Below are 18086 nucleotides of genomic sequence, written 5' to 3'. Positions count from 1 at the left end.
GACACAATCCTTTCAAGTAGAATCTATGGATACATTCATCTTGAAGTAATCAAAGTGATTTCTTTGTGTGTGATCCATTCCAATGTTACTGAAAAGTTCCCAATCCAAAAATAAGTGGGAATCCTGCCGAGTGCCACTAGATCCCCTGGTAATTAAATGATACTTGCCTTTTGAATAAAATTTGCCAAGTAATTAAATATCAGCATTATCCCCTGATCCAATACATTTTCCAAAAGTTTTTCCAAGGAGATGTCATATTGGTTTTGGCCAAATGCCTTGCTGAAATTGTTCTCTTTCTCTATTAAGCCAATTACTTCATCAAAGAGGGAGACTTGGTATCAGCATCATTTATTTTTTAATAAAGCCATGTTAGCTAGTGATAATTACTCCATTTTGCTCCATGAACATATACATATTTGTTTTATTGGTTCCTGTAATACCTTCCTATTTGAACCAAATTAACTAGCCTATTGGTTTTAAAAGATAGATAGTATATCACTTTTTCTCCAGTCTTCTGGAACCAAGCTATTTTCCTATTTTGATAGCATAATTAAAAATACCATGTTTTAATGCACATGTCTACATGCTTAGAACCATGGCAATGTACAGTACCCCAAACTGAAATCCTTAACTGAAATACAGAAAGAGGATGAACATAAAGTTACTTCTATATACTGCTGATCACTAGATTCAGTATTTCATTATGTTATTCCAGCCAGAAAGTAAATGAGGAAGGCTGAAACACATTCTTCTTTTGAATTAACAGATGGGTACTACATCTGTACTTAGAAGCTTCTTAGGGTTGCTAAGAGAATGACATAAAACTTGATAGATTTCTCTGAATATCTCTAATTTTCCTTTAAATGTAACTTTTTAAAAGAAAGTAAAAACATAAGTTGTTGCATCAAAAGTAACATAGGCGGGATACAGGCCACCCCTTTGGGGCAGCCTGCACCCGCCCCTTTCCCTGACAGATCGGGGCGTGAGCTGCCACAGCGGCAGCCCCGGAGGCCCCAATCTGCTGCTTTTCCTGGCCTTGGGGAAGTGGCAGCAGCGGGGAAAGGGAGAAAGGGGCCGCTTGGCCCCTTTCTCTCTGTATCATTGGCGCGGCCGCTTAAAGGCCACACCAGCGATAAATGTGGTGGAAGGAGCTCCAAAACGGAGCTCCTTCTGGTGCCGCTGAAAGGGCGCCACAAGCACCCTGCAGCAGCGCCAGGATGTCACATCTGTGCTGTGCTGTTTGGCTGCGGCGCGGCCATGATGTCGTAATGGCAGCGCCCATGTAGAAAGGGCGCCACCATTACAACGCTGCGATTACGTGCTAGGGTTGCGGGGTGTCTGGAAAGGACACCCCGAGGCAACCCTAGCACTTATCCAGGCTGGCTCAAAGTGCTGGTCTGGATACCGCCATAATTTCTGTTTGTTACATTAATGGTCAAATCTAACTTTGTTAAACCTTTGCTCTGCCAACTCTAAATACAACTCTACCAGTTCCAAGTGCAAATTTGATACATAGTACTTGTAACTTGTTATTCTCAAATTGTGGTTCTCTTTGATGCAATTCCACATGAACAGGTTTTTTTTCTGACTTAAAGGAAAGAGAAGCAGAGCCTGTGGTGTTGGGAATCTGTGCATGGAATAACTCTTTTTGCCTCTTCTGCAGATGGCAAGGATATGAAGGCTTTGTAGCAGTTCACCGTCTTCCGACGTTTGGCTGTAGGGACTGGGAAGCTTTTAACACTACAGCTGGCTCATATCTCATGTATTCCAGTGCGCGGGAGCCACTTTCCAAGGTGCTGAAGCTGAAAACCTTGTGACCTGGAAAGAGGGGCTCTGATTTGCAGCAAACAAGTACAAGCTGGAAACTGGAAGGAAGTCTCTGGCTCCCTAGGGCCATAACGAGGAACATTTTACCTTGGAATCACTGCACTGGAAGCCACAAATGCCCGAGAACCAGTACACTTCTTGGCCTATCTCAGCTAGACATGAAGCTGCCGAGGATTAATTCTGAAACCCTTTTTTTCATTATAATATTCCTGGACTAGAAATATAAATTACAGCTGGCCAGTTACATGAGTGAATGGAGCTTGGCAAAGTTGCATTCCAGAATCTCTTGGCTGGAGGACTGTGCTATAACCATTCCTGCCCTAAGAAAGCAAATAGTACTCTAGACTGACATTTGGAAAGCCATTGCTCTTTTGGCAGATGGGCCTTTGATACCTCTGTAATAGCCTCCATTCCAGTATCATTGGTGCTTTCTTAATCCTTGCTTCCTTGTTAGCCTGTGAAGTACCCCCAAAGTGTACCTTCTGCTTCTTGTTGCAAATGATTTCAACATTGTCTATAAATGGTATGTTTTTATTGTATAAACTGATAGTGTTGACAATCACCTTTGTTATATGGAGATGGGATTATTTATTATTCAGAGAATATTTGCAGTAATGACTATAATCCCCAATAAAACTAGCAGAATGACTTGCACCATCCCAGAGATTTTGTTCTGCTTCAAACCTTATTCAACACTATCCAGTAGAAATAAATGAAAAAATGCAGCACCATTTGGCAAAAACAGACACACCCAGAACACTTACATGGTTATAGAGGATACCTATATCAGATTCACTTTTATGTTTTTAAAAGCATGATCACATAAATTTGAGAGCATGAGACGAAGCCTGCCAGAACAGACGAAGGGGCTACTTACTCCAGGTTTTGAAGAGCTGGAATAAGCAATGGTAACAAGGGTAGCAACACCAGTTAGGAGTGAGAAGGAACACTAGGGTTGGTCCTCACTTGTCCAGTAACTTGTGGTGGTGGTGATGGTGGTGATGTGCCTTAAGTAGCTTCAGACTTATGGCGACCCTAAGGCAACTCTATCATGTGGCTTTCTTGGCAAGATTTGTTCAGAAGGAGTTTGTCTTTGCGTTCCTTAGAGGCTGAGAGTGTGTGACTTGCCCAAGGCAATCCCTATGAGTTTCCATGGCTGATCTGAACCCTGCTCTCAGTTATAGTCCAATGCTCAAACCACTACACCACACTGGCTCTTTTACTAACTGTAGCCCATCTTTAATTGCTAATCTTTAAAACTTTTTACAGGTTTCTGAATGCCACATTGGTAGATTAATAACTGCTAGAGATGGAGGAGAAAAGCTATATTCTGTGGTGATTAGAGCGAGTTTACTATGATGGCTGCAAGCCATAAGAATGAGAGAAATATGTCAATTCCAAAGCACCCACTAGTTCCTTCACTCTCAGGCTGCCAAGCAATGTCCCTTACCATGTATATTTTGGTGCATCAGTTCTCTCCTGAACTTTTTCTTTGCAAATCTCTCTCCTATCATATTAATACCCTACAGATTTCCTGTTCTTGTTTTATATTACAGAATGAGACCTTGTCTTGTTTTTGCAGCTAGTGCATGAGATCACCTCAAACCAATGAAAATATTGCAGCTTCTTGATATTACAGCAGGATTTAAGCAACACCCTTCCTACCAAGCTCAACCAAGGCTGCAAATAAATCTGTTTATTAACAAGCCCAGCAGAGGGCAATGCAGGAGTATGTTCCATATGAGGATGTACATTGTGGGAGAGGACTTAAACCTACAGCAGCTAGCAGTATTTCCTTGCTCCCAGGCAGGAACATCTAGGCAATATAATGCAATCTCCATGCCATAAATATGCCATGTGTGAAAAATGAGTGTCTGGATTTGCTGGCTCTCCTGTTCTCTCTCTGTCTCCTTTTCCTTTTGCATCATGTCTAATAGACTGCATTCCTGTAGCCAAGGACTGTAACTGTTTTGGGTCGTCTTCTTCTTTTAAATATCACCACAGTCAGAGAGTGCCCCCCCCCCCCGGCCATCTTTGTACAATACTTAAAAATCTTCAGCAATAATAAAGAAGACATTCCTGAAATGGAAGAGCTACGTGTATAGCTTTTCTTTTATATCTTAAAAACAAAAACAAAACTAAACAAAAAATTGCACCAGACAAGCATTCCACTACTGTAGCAATGAATGCATAGCTACTATAGGTAGAGAGGGAGAAAGAGGGGACAATTTCTTCCTCTAAGGTTGGGACTATGTTACTTGTCCAAGGTCACCCAGTGGGTTTCTGTGGCTGAGTGGGGATTCAAACCCTAGTCTCCTAGTCCAGCACTCAAACTACTACACTGGCTCTCAGACACACACACACTGTAGAGACAGTTTCCAAATGGATACCAGTAGTTTAACATTTCATTACAGATCAATAGCTGCCTGCCATGCACAACCCACACTGTTTCAGGAATTGGGAACATGTCCCCTGGAAGTGGCTGGATTGTGATTCCCATCATCCACTGGCTATACTGGCAAGGGCTGATAAACACTGCACTTCAACAACAGCTGGAAAGCCACACAGACCTCCTCCCTATTTAGTGAAGTGTGAAAGGACTCCAAATCTCAACAAAAATGATGAAAATAGGAAAACATAGGGAAGTGGTACCCATTGGTTCTTTATATTTTAAATAATTGTATCAATGATCTGGAATTATATTTCATTTCCTTAAGTACATACATTTTTAGCTAATGACATTTATTCTTTTTTAAAAATTCAAACCCTGTAGGGAGCTGCCATTTAGGTATTTTAAAAAAAAGTCAGCAAGAAAGGCTTGTTAAGCTTAGGAAGCTGCCATTGCTGTGTTCATCTACTTTTTAAAGCTACATGTATAATTCATCCACCATATTTCACCTTATCAGACTCCAGTTCCAGCTGCATTTTTGGACCAGTTCTCAATGAACGGATGACTCTGCAGCATGAAAAACAGGGATAAAATCATAGAATTATAGAAGGATCTCCAAGGGCCATCTAGTTGAACCCCCTGTCATGCAGGAATTTATGGCTAAAGGACTTCCAAAAGATGACCATCCAATCACCATTTGAAAAATCTTCAACAAAGGAAAGTTGACCACTTCTGAGTGCACCCAGGTAATTCCTCTTTACCTTCCTAGGATGGAACCTGTTCAACAGTGTAGAGTATGCAACATATGCTTATAATGGCCTCTCTGGCACTTTAGTCCCACCGTAACATTAATGATATTGAAGACAGCTTAGTAACAGAGTAAAGAGGTGTGAGTTCCAGAGATACTGTAGCAGGTAAGCCCAAGGGAAGCATCTGTACGTACGCCTTCAAGTTGCCTGTCGACTTATGGTGAACCCATGAATTACACAGGATTTTCTTAGGCAAGGAATATCAAGCCATAAACACACACACTCCACATACATTCTGTTAAACATTACATCAATCTCTTGTGTGTTTGCACACGTGCATGCATACACATTTGCAAATGTTATGAATTTGGAGGCAGGGCTTGTCTGTGATTCTGAAAACTCTTGAAAGTGCTTTTGTGATAGCTCCAAGTATCAAGCAAAAGTCAAACACACACATATTTCCTACTGAGATCATTAGCATCTTTCTCAAGACGTTGGCGATGCCACATGGGATCATTTAAATCTTTTCCTCTCCAAATCAAAACTTGACTGCAAATAAATGGTGTCCCCACCTTCCTGTCCAAATGTTCTCCTGGATAGCAGATCTCTTTATAGAGCTCTCTTTACAGAACTTTATAGAGCCACTGTTGGTATCGTAGTAGACTATATGAGAAACTTTGGTTTGGACATTTGTTCTACATTTATAACAACACACAAAATTTCCCCATTCTATTAAATATGTAGAAAAGTCCTTACAGAACAAGTAGGAAATAAAAGTTCCATATCCCACCCATGATTCTTTTCTCTAGAAAACATATTGTGCAAACAAGGGTCAACATTCCTGGCTCACAGGATCATGCTTATGGTTTCTTTAGGAACCCTTGTGCTAGGCAATGATTTCAGATATTCTAAGTGCTTCCTTGTGTCCTCTTGGTTGTGCCGGACATAGTACACCACATAGCTAATGACCAAAGTAAACCAGCTGAACATGGTAACAAACATGGCAACATCAGTGGTTTTCTGTTGCGCGTTGCAAAAGCGTGGATCAAGGATATGAAGCAGGGGCTTTCCAGTATATTCCTCTTGCACAGATGTTTGGCAGGTGGTCTCATTGACTGAGTCAGGGTCTAGTTTCACTGACCCCAAGACTTCCTGCAAAGTACATTCACAATGCCAGGGGTTGTTGGACAGGCGAATCATGGCATTCAAGTTGACCAGGGCTTCCTTTGGGATCCGCTGAATATGATTTCCAGAGAGATCAAGCAACCTCAGGCCATCAGCAACCCCTTTGAATGCTGCAGAATCAATCTTCTCAATGGCATTTTTAGAAAGGTCTATCTCTTGTAAGTGGGCAAGGTGCCTAAATGTGCTGTTGGGGACAGCAGTGATTTTATTTGCATCCAGTTTCAGAAACATGGTGTCTTTGGGAATATCCCTTGGGATTTCTTGCAGGTTACTAGCACTGCACAGAACTGCTGTTGCTTCTGAGGAGTTAGTACATTGACACTGCTCAGGGCAGGAGGTAGAACTAGAAGGGGCACAGAAGAGGAGGAGGAAGAAGAGAGCCTGAAAGCAGAACAATAGCATGGGCCAAGATGCCTCAGCTGCCAGAAACATACTGGTCATCCAATCAGCGGTCTGCAGTCCTGCATGGCGGCTAAGGCAAAGAAACCAAAGACACAGCTCTGTTAGTCTGGATCAGTATGCAAAGGGATCTTGTAGTACCTTTGAGACTAATGGAAAGAAAGAAGTTGGTAGCATAAGCTTTTGTAGGCTTGAGTCTGCTTGCAAGGTCTAGATGCTACAAGATCCCTTTGCAAGGCAAAAAAAAAAAAAGGGGAGACTTTCTCACAACCTTTAGAACTGAGAATTCCCACAATGCTTTTGGTGATAGGTCCTCAACAAGTGAAGGTTTGGTTCAGTCATTCACTCACTCCTTTTAACGTTCAGAGCAAGGACAGCTAGGCCAGGAACCTCTATGGGGCAGACAATGTGATCATAAGCAAAGAATATTAAGAAAGGTGATGCAGGAGCAGACTGAAGGCCTCTTTAGACCAGCATTCTGTTCTTTCAGTGGCCAACCAAATTACATCCCTGTAATAGCATCCTCCCACTTGCAATCCCTAGCAACTAGTTTCAAAGGCATATTGCCTCTCTTACTGGAGATAATATATAACCGCCATGATAGTCCCACTATCTTCACAGCCATGATTGGGAAGGACATGATAGAGAACCTTCTCAGTGGCTGCTCCCAGGCTCTGGAAATCTCTGCCTGGGGAGGCTAAGATGGCCTCCTTCTTGCATCCCTTCTATCAGAAGGCAAATACTTTTTTTTTTTTTGATAGGTTTTTGCAAACTGAAGGGTTTTAAAGAAAGGGCTTTTAGGAGGAGACTGAACTGTTTCTGTTTTAACTGTACTGTTCTGTTTAATTTGTTTTTTAAATCATTTTTATCAGTAGTTCCCCTTTTAATGCCAATCTTTTATAAGCTTTAACCGTGTTGCATTTTAATTTGTAAGCCATCTTGTGACACAGTTTTGTGGAAAAGGCAGGGTATTAATGAAATGAACAACAACAACAGCCTTACAAAAGCTTTCTCTTCCATTAATACAAATACAGAGCTTGACAAATTAATGTTTTGGACAATCACAAAGTAACTCTTAGCCAGTATGGCCAGTGGTAGTTTTAAAAAGTAATGTTTCCAAGCTCAGTGTGAATACATATGACTAGGCCAGCACACATGTTGTCATATTGAGTTTGGGGACTTAACTAAATGTTATATGCATATATATAACAAAGCCCTGATATCCAAACAGCAATTTCCTTCCTAGCTGAAACTCCAATGAGAGAACAAACAAACACGGGGCAAAGGTATTGCACATTTCTTGGTAAATTCTCCTTAGCACCTAATTGGCTGAGATAATAAAAATATAACTGTAGAGAAATTGTGCAGGAGGGGATGAAAGGATGTGTAATCATTTTTGGATCACAGAGATGGGTAAAAATGATAGGAGCAGGACTCATTTGCAAGGACAAATCATTGCATGGGGAAAGGCAATCTTATGAGGAAAACAGAATGATTAAAATGTTCCTTCTCACTCTCCAGTTGTAGCACTTTGGTGTCTGTTTTAAGTATTATGGTTGCATCCTATGAAACCATGGGATTTGTGGTTTCACGTGTTAATTAGAATTGTTTGTTTCAGCGCTCTAGTGTCTCACTGAACTGTACATCCCAGGATTCCATAGGATGGGGCCATGGCTGTTGTGCCATCAAACTGCTACACAGTGCAGTGTGAAAGAGACCTTCTACCTTCAGAATGATGAGACACTGGGAGGAAAGGAGGTTTTCCCACTTGTCAATATACTGGATCTTTGTTATCTGCTGGGGTTTGGTTCCAGGATACATGCACGCCTGCACACACACACACACACACACACACACGTGGATAACAAAATCAGTGGATGCTCAAGTCCCATTAAATATAATGGCATAACAAAACGGTGTCCCTTATATAAAATGGAAAATCAACATTTGCTATTTGGAATTTTTAATTTTTTTTGAATATTTTCAATCCATAGATGCTTGAATCCATGGATAAAAAATCCGTGGCTGTACTTGGCTTCAGGTTGCCTTTTCACACTTCTTGGCATTCCAGATACATGCTTGTGAACCTAAAAATGCAGGTGTGGCTCTGTCAGGGTGTGTGGGTGCGTTAATTCTCGGCTTCAAATCACCTTCTTCAGTATGTGAATTATGCTGCACTAATTTGAATCACCATTGAATGGTATTGCCAGCTTTGCAGAGGATGCATCCGCACTGGAGAACTAATCCAGTTTGACATCACTTGGAACAGTCAGGGCTCCATGCTAGGGAATTCTGGGAATGGTAGTTTGTTGTGGCACCAAAGGTATGGCACCAGAATTCCCTAGCATGAAGCCCTGGCCGTTCAAGTGATGTCGAACTGGATTAGTTCCCCAGTGCAGATGCAGCCTCAGTTGTTGAGAAATTGAGCACCAAAACCCAGTGGTCCAAAGGAGGGCATTGCTTCCCCAGACAAGAATTGTGATCATTTTTCTCCCCTTCATTCCCCAAATTTCTAGCACTGCAGAGAAGGAGACATTGAAAAGCCCTCTTCTCTGTCAGAGGAGACAGTGCCCCCAACAAACTACAGCCCCCCCAGAATCCCATACCCTGGAGCCAGGGCAGTTCAAGTGGTACCAAACTGGGTTATCTCTCTAGTGTGGATGCAGCCCTCGCTGGCAGAGAGGAGGGCATTTCTCTAGGGAATCCTTCCTTCCCTTCTCTTCTCTGATGGTCTCAGCAGCCCAGCTCCTTGCCTTCTCCTCCATGGGCACAGGAGGGCAGCCTGCCAAGCCAGGCACAGACTTCCCAAACCCTGTGGGCACCGTGCCACCCTGCTCCCTCCGTGATCCCTCCGAGATCCCTCCGAGTCATCCCTGGCTTGGAGCCCAGCAAAAGCGAGCTGAGAATCTATAGATCGCTATCTCTATCGATCTATCGATATAGATAGAGATAAACCCAGCAAAAGCGAGTTGAGAATCTATCTATAACTATATCTATATCTATCTAGATTCTAGATATAGATTCTCTCTCTCTCTCTCTCTCTCTCTCTCAGCCCAGCAAAAGCGAGTTGAGAATCTATAGATACTTATAGATAGTTCTATATCTCTATCTCTACATAGATAGATAGATAGATAGATAGATAGATAGATAGATAGATAGATGATAGATAGATATCTTCGGTGATACCCTGGCTGCCTCCGCACTGCAGAAATAACCCGGGTCGACACCGTGCTAGGGAACTGGGGGGGGGGGGAATCCCAAGGGCCACAAACAAACCCCAGTTCCCACAGCTGGTGGCTCAAGTGGGGGTCGAACCGGATTATTCCTGCAGTGCGGATGTAGCAGCAGCCTCTGCTGTGCAAAGTGTGTGTGTGTTGGGGGGGGTCGTCAGAAACCCCCATCCCACCAAGAGATCTCCTGAGGCTGAGCTGAATGAAGCCCTCCCAGCCTAGAGACCCCTCTTTAGCCACCTGATCCCCCCCCTAAAGTCCCCGTGATCCAGCAGATCTGGGAGCTTACCTGGGCTGTGGTCAGTGGAGCCCCCTTTGCCTTGGCTGCCAGAGCCTTAGAGGTGCCAAGGCTGGCTGCTTCCTGGCCTGGCCCCACCCTGGCTGCCAAAGAGGCAGGGACTCCTCCTCGCCGCCTGCGCACCGCACTTGTTGCTGCCTTCCTCCTCCTCCTCCTCCTCCTCCTCCTCTTTCCTGGCCCCCCAAGCCACTCAGGGAGAGCCTGGCCTGCCATTGGGTGGCATCGTTTGTCGCGGATGCTGCCATCCTGGCAGAGCATCTTTGGAGTTTTTAAAGGGGAAGCGCAGGCAATGGCATCCCTGGGGTTGGTGTCCTCCTTCTCCATTGACCTCCTCCCCTTACACACCGGGCAGAATCCTTAACCATGCTTTTTTTGCACCAATGCTCCTCATCAACCATATTTCCCATATGCCACCAAATGCAATGCTACTAGCTCTGACATAAATGACTACCAAAATTTAAAAGGATACCTTCAAATTACAATATCCTACGCGCAACCTAAATGTACAGCGGGACCTTGTTATCCGCTGGGATTTGGTTCCAGGATTCCTCCTCCCCCCCCCCCCCCCCCGCTGTGGATACCAAAACCCATGAATGCTCAAGCCCCATTAAATACAGTGGCATAGCAAAATTATCCCTTATCTAAAATGGCCAAATCCAGCTTTCCTGTTTGGAATTTATACCATTTTAGGGAATATTTTCAAGCTGTGGATGCTTGAATCCATGGATTAAAAAACCATGGCTAAGGAGGGCTGACTATATTTGCTTAGAGACGGTAAGGCTTGGGTTAAAATGTGACGCTGTGAAAGAAAATTGAAAAAGAAGAAAAATTTCCAATTTAAAAAAATTGAAATTTGAAATTTAAAAAATTCTGGGGCCACTCTTTTCTCCTCCTCCCACTGAACTTCTCCCCCCCCCCACCACCATCTCTTAAAGCATTTTAAAGGGAAGCAGATGAATGCCACAGCCTGTTTCTGCCAAATTGTAGGCGTTTGAGGAACAGTGGTGTCACACACACACCCCTTTTAGGGTGTCACCTGGTGCGGTCCGCACCTCCACACCCTTCCAGTGACGCCACTGAGCTCAGGGAGACAGCCATGCTTTCTGCCCATCCTGCCTCCAGGATGCCCCAGAAAGCCCTCTGGCACCTTAGGTGAGTGGTTGGGAACTGGGTGCCATCTCCAAGTATTTCTTTTTTAAGGCAAGGAGAAGATGAGAAGGTGAGCCCTTTCGTTGTGGTCTCCAGGGGTCCCCAAAACTGTGCCTTTTCAGAGATTTTTGGACGTCATCTCCCAGAAGCTTCAGCCATGTTGACCAACAGTCTGGGATTCTGGGAGCTGAAGACCAAAAAAACCCAACCATTCAAGAGCACAGTTTGGGGACCACTGCCAGCATCTATTCAAATGCAACAGAGAAGCCCAGCATTCCCAGAATTCCCCAACGTGATGGACAGGGTTTTAGTGCTGAGTTGCTCAACCGCTGAGAACAAATCTGGTGTGACACAGCTTGAACCACCACAACTTTATCACACAGGGACACTTGGAAGTATAGACAGGGATCCTCCCATGAGAACTGCACATTTGCAATTCAGATTTTCACATGATCTTGTGATTCAATGGCGATTGTCCCAGGAATGTCGCACAATTGTGATAAAAGCTTTTCACACATAGGGGGAAATCCTGTGCAGAAACAGGGGTTTAAATCAGAAAAAAAACCCCACAAAAGCAGGTTGATTTTTCACACAATGTTGTTGTTAAACTGGTGTTAACCTGAACGGACAGTAGACAGAAAGTAGACAAAAGCCGCTCCTTTTTACTTTTGGAAAATCCCGAAAGTAAAAAGAAGTGGCTTTTGTCTACTTTCCTTTTGGGTTAACACTAGTTTAACAACGTTGTGTGTGAAAATCAACCAGCTTTTTTGTTTTTTCCCCCAGCTTTTAAATCCCATATTTGCATATGATTTCCCCCATGTAATAAACTGCGATGTCACATTGAAAAGTGACATTCACCTGTCAATAACCAGGCGATAAACAGCAACAAATCATTCAAAGGAAAATCCTAAAAATGCCTTCCTGCTGTTTATTGTCTGGTTATTTCCTGGTTATTCCCAGGATAATGGATCTTTTAGCGCACTGTATCTGAAAATCTTTATTTGTGATTTAATAGTAATTGCATGATTTTCACAGAATAAACCCTGTTTAAACTTTCAATTTTCCTCCATGTGATAAAGTTCCAGGAGCCATGGCAGTTCAAGTGGTATCAAACTGGATTAGTTCTCCAGTGTGAATGTAGCCTCAGTTGCTGAGAAATGGAGCACCAAAACCCTGTGGTCCAGAGGAGGGCATTGCTTCCCCAGTTCTCTGCTTTGCCTTTGGCCATCATTGCCAGAGCTTTCAGGGTTAAGCTGCTCTTCCCTGGCATCAGGCTTGAGATGATCCATTTGCAGGCTTTGTTTTGATCTCAAAGGGCAGCAGGGCCTGAGGCCCCTGGATACAAAAGCAAACAAGAAGGGTTTGTCCTGGAGTAGACATTTTAACCTGGACAATGAGATGCACACCTATAAACCACTCAGAGAGGATGCCAGCCACAGCTGCTGGTGAAACATGAGGAATAAACTCTTCTAGAACACAGCCTCCTAGCCCCCAAACCCCCCACAAAATACTATGGATGCTGGCCATGAAAACCTTTGACTTCACATAACCTTTTAGTTATTTCAGGCGGTGTGATCTTCATTTGTTGCTGTTGTTTTTCTTGGAGCAGACTCTAATTTATGGTGTTCCTATTTTAGGATTTTCTTTGCAAAATGTATTCAGAGGAGGTTTGCTTTTCATTTCATTTCATTTATATGCTGTCTTTCTCTCCAAAGGCACCCAAGACGGCTCATAGATTGAATTACATTACAATAAAATTTAAAACAGTTATTGCCTTCCTCTTATGCTGAAAGAGAGGGGGACTTGCCTTAAGGTTAGTGGGTTTCCATGGGTGAACGGGGATTGAACCCTGGAACCTCAAAGTGCTAGTCCAACCCTGAAACCATTGCACCATGTTGGCGCTTACAATTTTTATTTACCGGCTCCAAATGCTTTTAAGCCCATATATTAAAGTCTGTTCAAACCAGACCTTCCACTCTCAGCATACCAAAGTGTTCAAAATGAATGGTGCAAAAGTAAAGCTGTTCTTACTCACTTTTGCACCATTCTTTTTCAATCATTTTGTATAACATGACTTGCATGAAGGGGCTCCGCTTGCTTCTGGAATGAGACAGTGGCTCTTTCTGAAACTGAATGTGTGGATTTTGTTTGCCTTTTTAAAAGAAAACCTATTAAGGAGATAGTTCCTAGCAGAAAACCAAGATGGTGGACTGGTTTCTTATCACCCATGGGAATTAAAACTATCTTGTGTTGTAGACAGATGATATACAGAAACATAATGTGGCTCTTACAGGTGATCAGCTGAACTATAGGACCCTCATATACATAGGCTTGGAGTAGTATGGAGGATGAGTGGCTTCACAGGACAAGAGAAGGTGAATCCCTTAATGAAAATGGTCTTGGGTCAGGGAAGAATTCCAGATTAATCCCTGAAAGATTAAGAGGGAAGTTGTTGGTATAGGAATTGGGCTCCCTTTCTCAACACCTTTGTTACATAGCTGAAAGAAGTTACATTTATGCTCCATTTTCTTCTAGTAAGTTAGAGGCAGCATGCATAGCTCTCTTGCTTGCTGCTTCATTGGTGCAACAGACCTGTGAGGTAGGTCAGGCTGAGCAAGACTGACTGGCCCAAAGTCATTTTCATGGCTCAGTAGAGACTAGAATCTGGCTCTCCCAAGTTACCATCCTATTTTCTAATGACTACATCACAATAACACTCATTTTCTATAATACAAGGGACTCTTTGCCTATGATGTGTCCACAGCAGGCTTTTTGTTCAAAGGGCAAATGGCAGTCCACGTGGGACCATATGACACTGGGTAAAGAGAAAATAGACCTTGCTTCCCCACTGCATCAAGAACTGCATGACTACCATCTTTGTATGCATAGTTTCCACTCTGTTGATAAATGGCTATGTAGCTGTACCTACTGAAGGCCCAGGGATTTAAATGCCTTGGGTCTACAGCTGCACTATCTGTGTGCAATGGGGATGCTGCCCCTAGGAGCCAGAAATCCTAAAGAGGCACTGCAGCCCACAGTTATAGGGAACTTTTTCCTGGTTATTCCTAACTGGATTTGACTACTTCCACCTATTGGTTTATTAAAAGAAATAGAACCAGAGTTTGAAGAACCAACCCAATATGGTTTTAGAATAGAGCATTGGCTCAGGGTTGTCATGTGGGAAAGCAGCACCAATGGATCTTGCTGTCTCTTTAATGGAATGACATGAGAGCAAAAACGTATGTCGACGGACACAGATCATTCTGCCCAATCCTCTGTTGCCTGTAGGTTCAGCACTCTAGAAATGGAGGCACAGAAGAAATGTTTAACTATCTCCCCACAACACACACACACACCAAGAAAAGCTCTGCGACATTTTAGGGCCTTGCTGTTGTTGTTGCTGCATGCCTTCAAGTCATTTCTTACTTATGGTGACCCTAAGGTGAACCTATCATGGGGTTTTCTTGGCACGTTTTGTTCAGGGGAGGTTTGCCATTGCCTTCCCTTGAGTCTGATTTGTCCAAGGTCACTCACTGAGTTTCATCACCAAGCTGGGAATCAGACCCTGGTCTCCCAAGTTATAGTCCAACACTAGGCCCTGGTGGTCTCTCACATGTTTATCCTTATTTAAAATGCTCTTTGCACAGTGAAGTCTTTTGAACATCCCAGAGAACATAATGGCTGAGCCAGTCTACCATGCATCTGTACAGAGTAGTCTCCCTGAAGCAAACTGTAATACAATAGCTGAAAAATTGAAACAATTTCTGTGGAGATCTTATCTGTACATATAGCTAGGTCAGCTGACCTCAAACTGAATGATTTTATTTTTTTCCCAAGTGTTTTGCATGACTATTCCACAAAATACTTATTTACTAACTCCTTTTTATTAAAGATTGTATTTTAAAATGTGTTAAGGTGAAGAGGAAAGAGTGGCTTTGTGGTATACCTAAAGGTCTGTCCAACCAGCATTTGCAAATGTGGTGTCTTATAATATAATAATAACACGTATAATATTATTATTATATAACACTTATAAGTGTTATAATATAAGTGTTCTTATAAGTGTTTCCCCAAGCTGAACCTTAAGCAGACTTTAAAGATGTTATTTTTAACACATCAAAAGAAACAGAAAATTAATCTTTAGGCTACAACCCCAATAACCCCTCCCCAGACAGTATGGTCAGTGGCGGTGGATTCTGGGAATTATAGTCCAAGAAGGAAATTTCCAAACGCCACACATAGCAGCAATGGTGATTGATGATTTACATACCAGTGGAGTGAAGTTTTGACTCAAATTTTAAAGGAGCTAACCCTATCCCCAAAATAGGCTTTGTGACTAACTATTTTAAAATTTCAGACTAAAATCCAGAGCAGATCCACCATCCAACTTACATCTTGAGCCACCGGTTATCTGAGATATATGAGGAAACATATTCTACCTGACCCATGGCTATATATCATGTATTGAAATTTTGTAAGTGTGCAAATCTACAATGAGCTCACTGTTAAAATTGCATACAGCAATGCTTGCCGTCTCTGCATTTCATGTTCACTGTATCCACTTCATCAATGTGACTCTTATTTACAAAACATGTCTGCAAGTTCTGTATCTTCCATAAAGCTTCCTAGTTTATTTACTGCAGGTTTCTACAGTGCTTCTAATCTGCATACAACTAGGAATAAACAGAGGAAGTGGAAATCAAGCTGCTTTGCCAATGATTAGCAGACAGAAATAAACCTTTGAGGAAAAGCTGGCTGCAGTCTTACTAGTAATGCACAGCTTCTTATACAATTCTCACATCTATAAATAGCAGTGGCAGTGTTAATGGAAACTCTGGCAATGAAACATCAACACTCGCTGAAGCAGATCCTTTTTTTTTTATTGAGAAGCAGCAGACCAACATGAGGCATAAGCTTAGATTCCATTAACATTAGCACCATTGGACTAAAATATAAGGTATCCAGAAATCCAAAGTGAGTATTGGGAATAGGTATAGAAGCATTACTGCCAAAAATGTGTGTGTGTGTGTGTGTGTGTGTGTGTAAAGAATTGCATTTTCAACAGGCATGTGAAACAGTCTCTTTTAATCAGTTTTGCACATACTGGATTGTTAGTACATTACAGAAAGACTGGACCAGCACCATTTACAATGATGAAAATACTCATGACATTCTATATTTTAAGAAGGTGGATTTTTCTAAATAATGAGCCTTGGCTATGGTGGTTACAGATGCTGGGGTTGTACACCAAAACATCTAGATGGCACCAGGTTGAGGAAGGTGTGGCAAGTCAAAGATCCATCTGTGCCTTGATGTCCCCACTCACCTTCCCCCATTACACCAGAAAGGCCTCAGCCTATATACATAGAAACCCTGCATATATTCACATCCCAATAATTACAGGAGGGGAAGCTAATTTGCAAATAAAATAGTCTTTATGCACAGATTGTTTCTGTCCATAGAAATGGAGCACCTACCATGGCTGGAAAAGCTTTGTGTATCCATAGAATTGGTTATGTAGCATTTGGGTATCTGGTGATGATATAGTTTACTATCTGATGTCATGGACTCTGGTTCAGAGATGAAGGCTGAGGCCCCTGTACTGACTGTGGTACAGGAGTGGGCTCCCGATACTGAACTTGAGGCTGGTGGTGATAGCTAGGAGCCTGCAGAAAAGTTGGATTGCATAGAACTGGAAACAAGGCCTTCTCCTGCACCACTGTGTGCCAGCCCAGTGAGTATGTCAGACTGGAGACAACAGAAAGTAGAGCCAGTGTTCTGGTTCAAGATTAGTCCAGTAAGGTTTGGCATTCTTGAGGCAAAGAGAGTAGAGTGATGAACTGGAGTCAAAGTTACATAAGGCCTCATTTCACTTCTATATTTTGACAGGGTAAAGCTGCACATTGGAGGCTGCCATCATACTGGAATTGCTTACTAGATGTTGTTGGATTTCAGATCATAGAAGGATATGTCAGTGGTTACGGATTCCGGAAGTTATGGTTAAACAGCATCTAGAGACCCAAAATAGGGAAGTACTGATTGATCAAGGATTTGGAGCATATGGTTATCCACAGTTTTGAATTGAAGTTCCCAATCATCCTTCACCATTGGCTCTTCTAATGTGAGTTGCAATCCAACAGCTGGTCCATACTTTCCCCATTCTTAAAGTAGACAGATCACAGCATGTGGAACTTGCTGAAGTAAATTTAAACAATGTATGTGTTTTAAATGCTAAGCATTCAGTATAGTTTGCTTTAGCACAAGCCAAATGTCAAATGTAAGACAGTTTGGGAATTTTTTTTTCCTGTTTAAGAATTAATAAAGTGAGCCTACGGGCCTCCAGATATTGGGCAATGAGTCCACGTTAAACAAATGTGAGACCATTCCACTGGCCATGCTGGCTGAAGTGCCTGGGAATTGGACTGCAACAACATCTAGAAGCATCACAGGTTCCCCACATCTGTATAATCTTACCCTAATCTTATCTTCAAGTCTAAAATGCTGTGGCATTGACATATAGCAGGGTTGGGTACTCCAAAGGTTGTTGAACTGCAGCTTCCAGTAACCCTAGCCACTATAGGCATTAGTGAGAAATTCTAGGAGTTGGCATCTAAAAATATCTGGAGAACTACATATTGCCCACCCCAACTATAGCCTTATTGTTTCCACAGACTTTCAAGGTAACAACTGTTCTAGACTTTCAAGCTCCACTTATTTTAATGTAATTTTGAATAATCTGGCAAATCTGATAGACTTGGGCATGTGAGAAATAATATGGAAGTTGTGCATTTGTTTACAAAATTATTCTAGTGGTGTTTTTTTAAACTATGGACATATGCCTCTCTACACATAGGGGATTA

General features: G+C 42.5%; 3 protein-coding genes across 3 annotated transcripts in view; 1 reads left to right on the top strand and 2 right to left on the bottom strand.

The window, feature by feature from the left end:
- Positions 1–2083, top strand: part of TSPEAR (thrombospondin type laminin G domain and EAR repeats) — a 59577-nt gene extending 57494 nt beyond the window's left edge. Inside the window, exon 12 of the mRNA XM_089509401.1 lies at positions 1664–2083. Within this exon, the coding sequence (XP_089365527.1) occupies positions 1664–1817 (154 nt within the window). The 3' untranslated portion in view covers positions 1818–2083. The remainder of the gene's footprint in view (positions 1–1663) is intronic.
- Positions 1315–10181, bottom strand: LOC149318312 (leucine-rich repeat-containing protein 3-like). The gene is made up of 2 exons (XM_089509402.1): positions 10069–10181; positions 1315–6622 (listed from the first exon to the last, which is right to left on the bottom strand). The coding sequence occupies exon 2, from the start codon at positions 6589–6591 to the stop codon at positions 5812–5814; it is 780 nt and encodes a 259-aa protein (XP_089365528.1). The 5' UTR covers positions 6592–6622; positions 10069–10181; the 3' UTR covers positions 1315–5811.
- A 6031-nt stretch (positions 10182–16212) lies between these two features.
- The window catches only part of TRPM2 (transient receptor potential cation channel subfamily M member 2), a 55353-nt gene continuing 53479 nt past the window's right edge, over positions 16213–18086 (bottom strand). Inside the window, exon 35 of the mRNA XM_089509400.1 lies at positions 16213–17237. The gene's annotated coding sequence lies outside the window, so the exon portion shown is untranslated. The remainder of the gene's footprint in view (positions 17238–18086) is intronic.

Source organism: Sceloporus occidentalis, unplaced genomic scaffold (assembly GCF_023333645.1).
Source record: "Sceloporus occidentalis isolate IW3139 unplaced genomic scaffold, rSceOcc1.0.p SCAF_2, whole genome shotgun sequence".
Classification (NCBI taxonomy): Eukaryota; Metazoa; Chordata; class Lepidosauria; order Squamata; family Phrynosomatidae; genus Sceloporus; species Sceloporus occidentalis.
This window is presented reverse-complemented; position numbering and strand designations above follow the sequence as displayed.

Coding starts and splice junctions, on each gene's coding strand:
- LOC149318312 (XM_089509402.1), bottom strand. CDS start 6,591: ATGACCAGTATGTTTCTGGCAGCTGAGGCATCTTGGCCCATGCTATTG.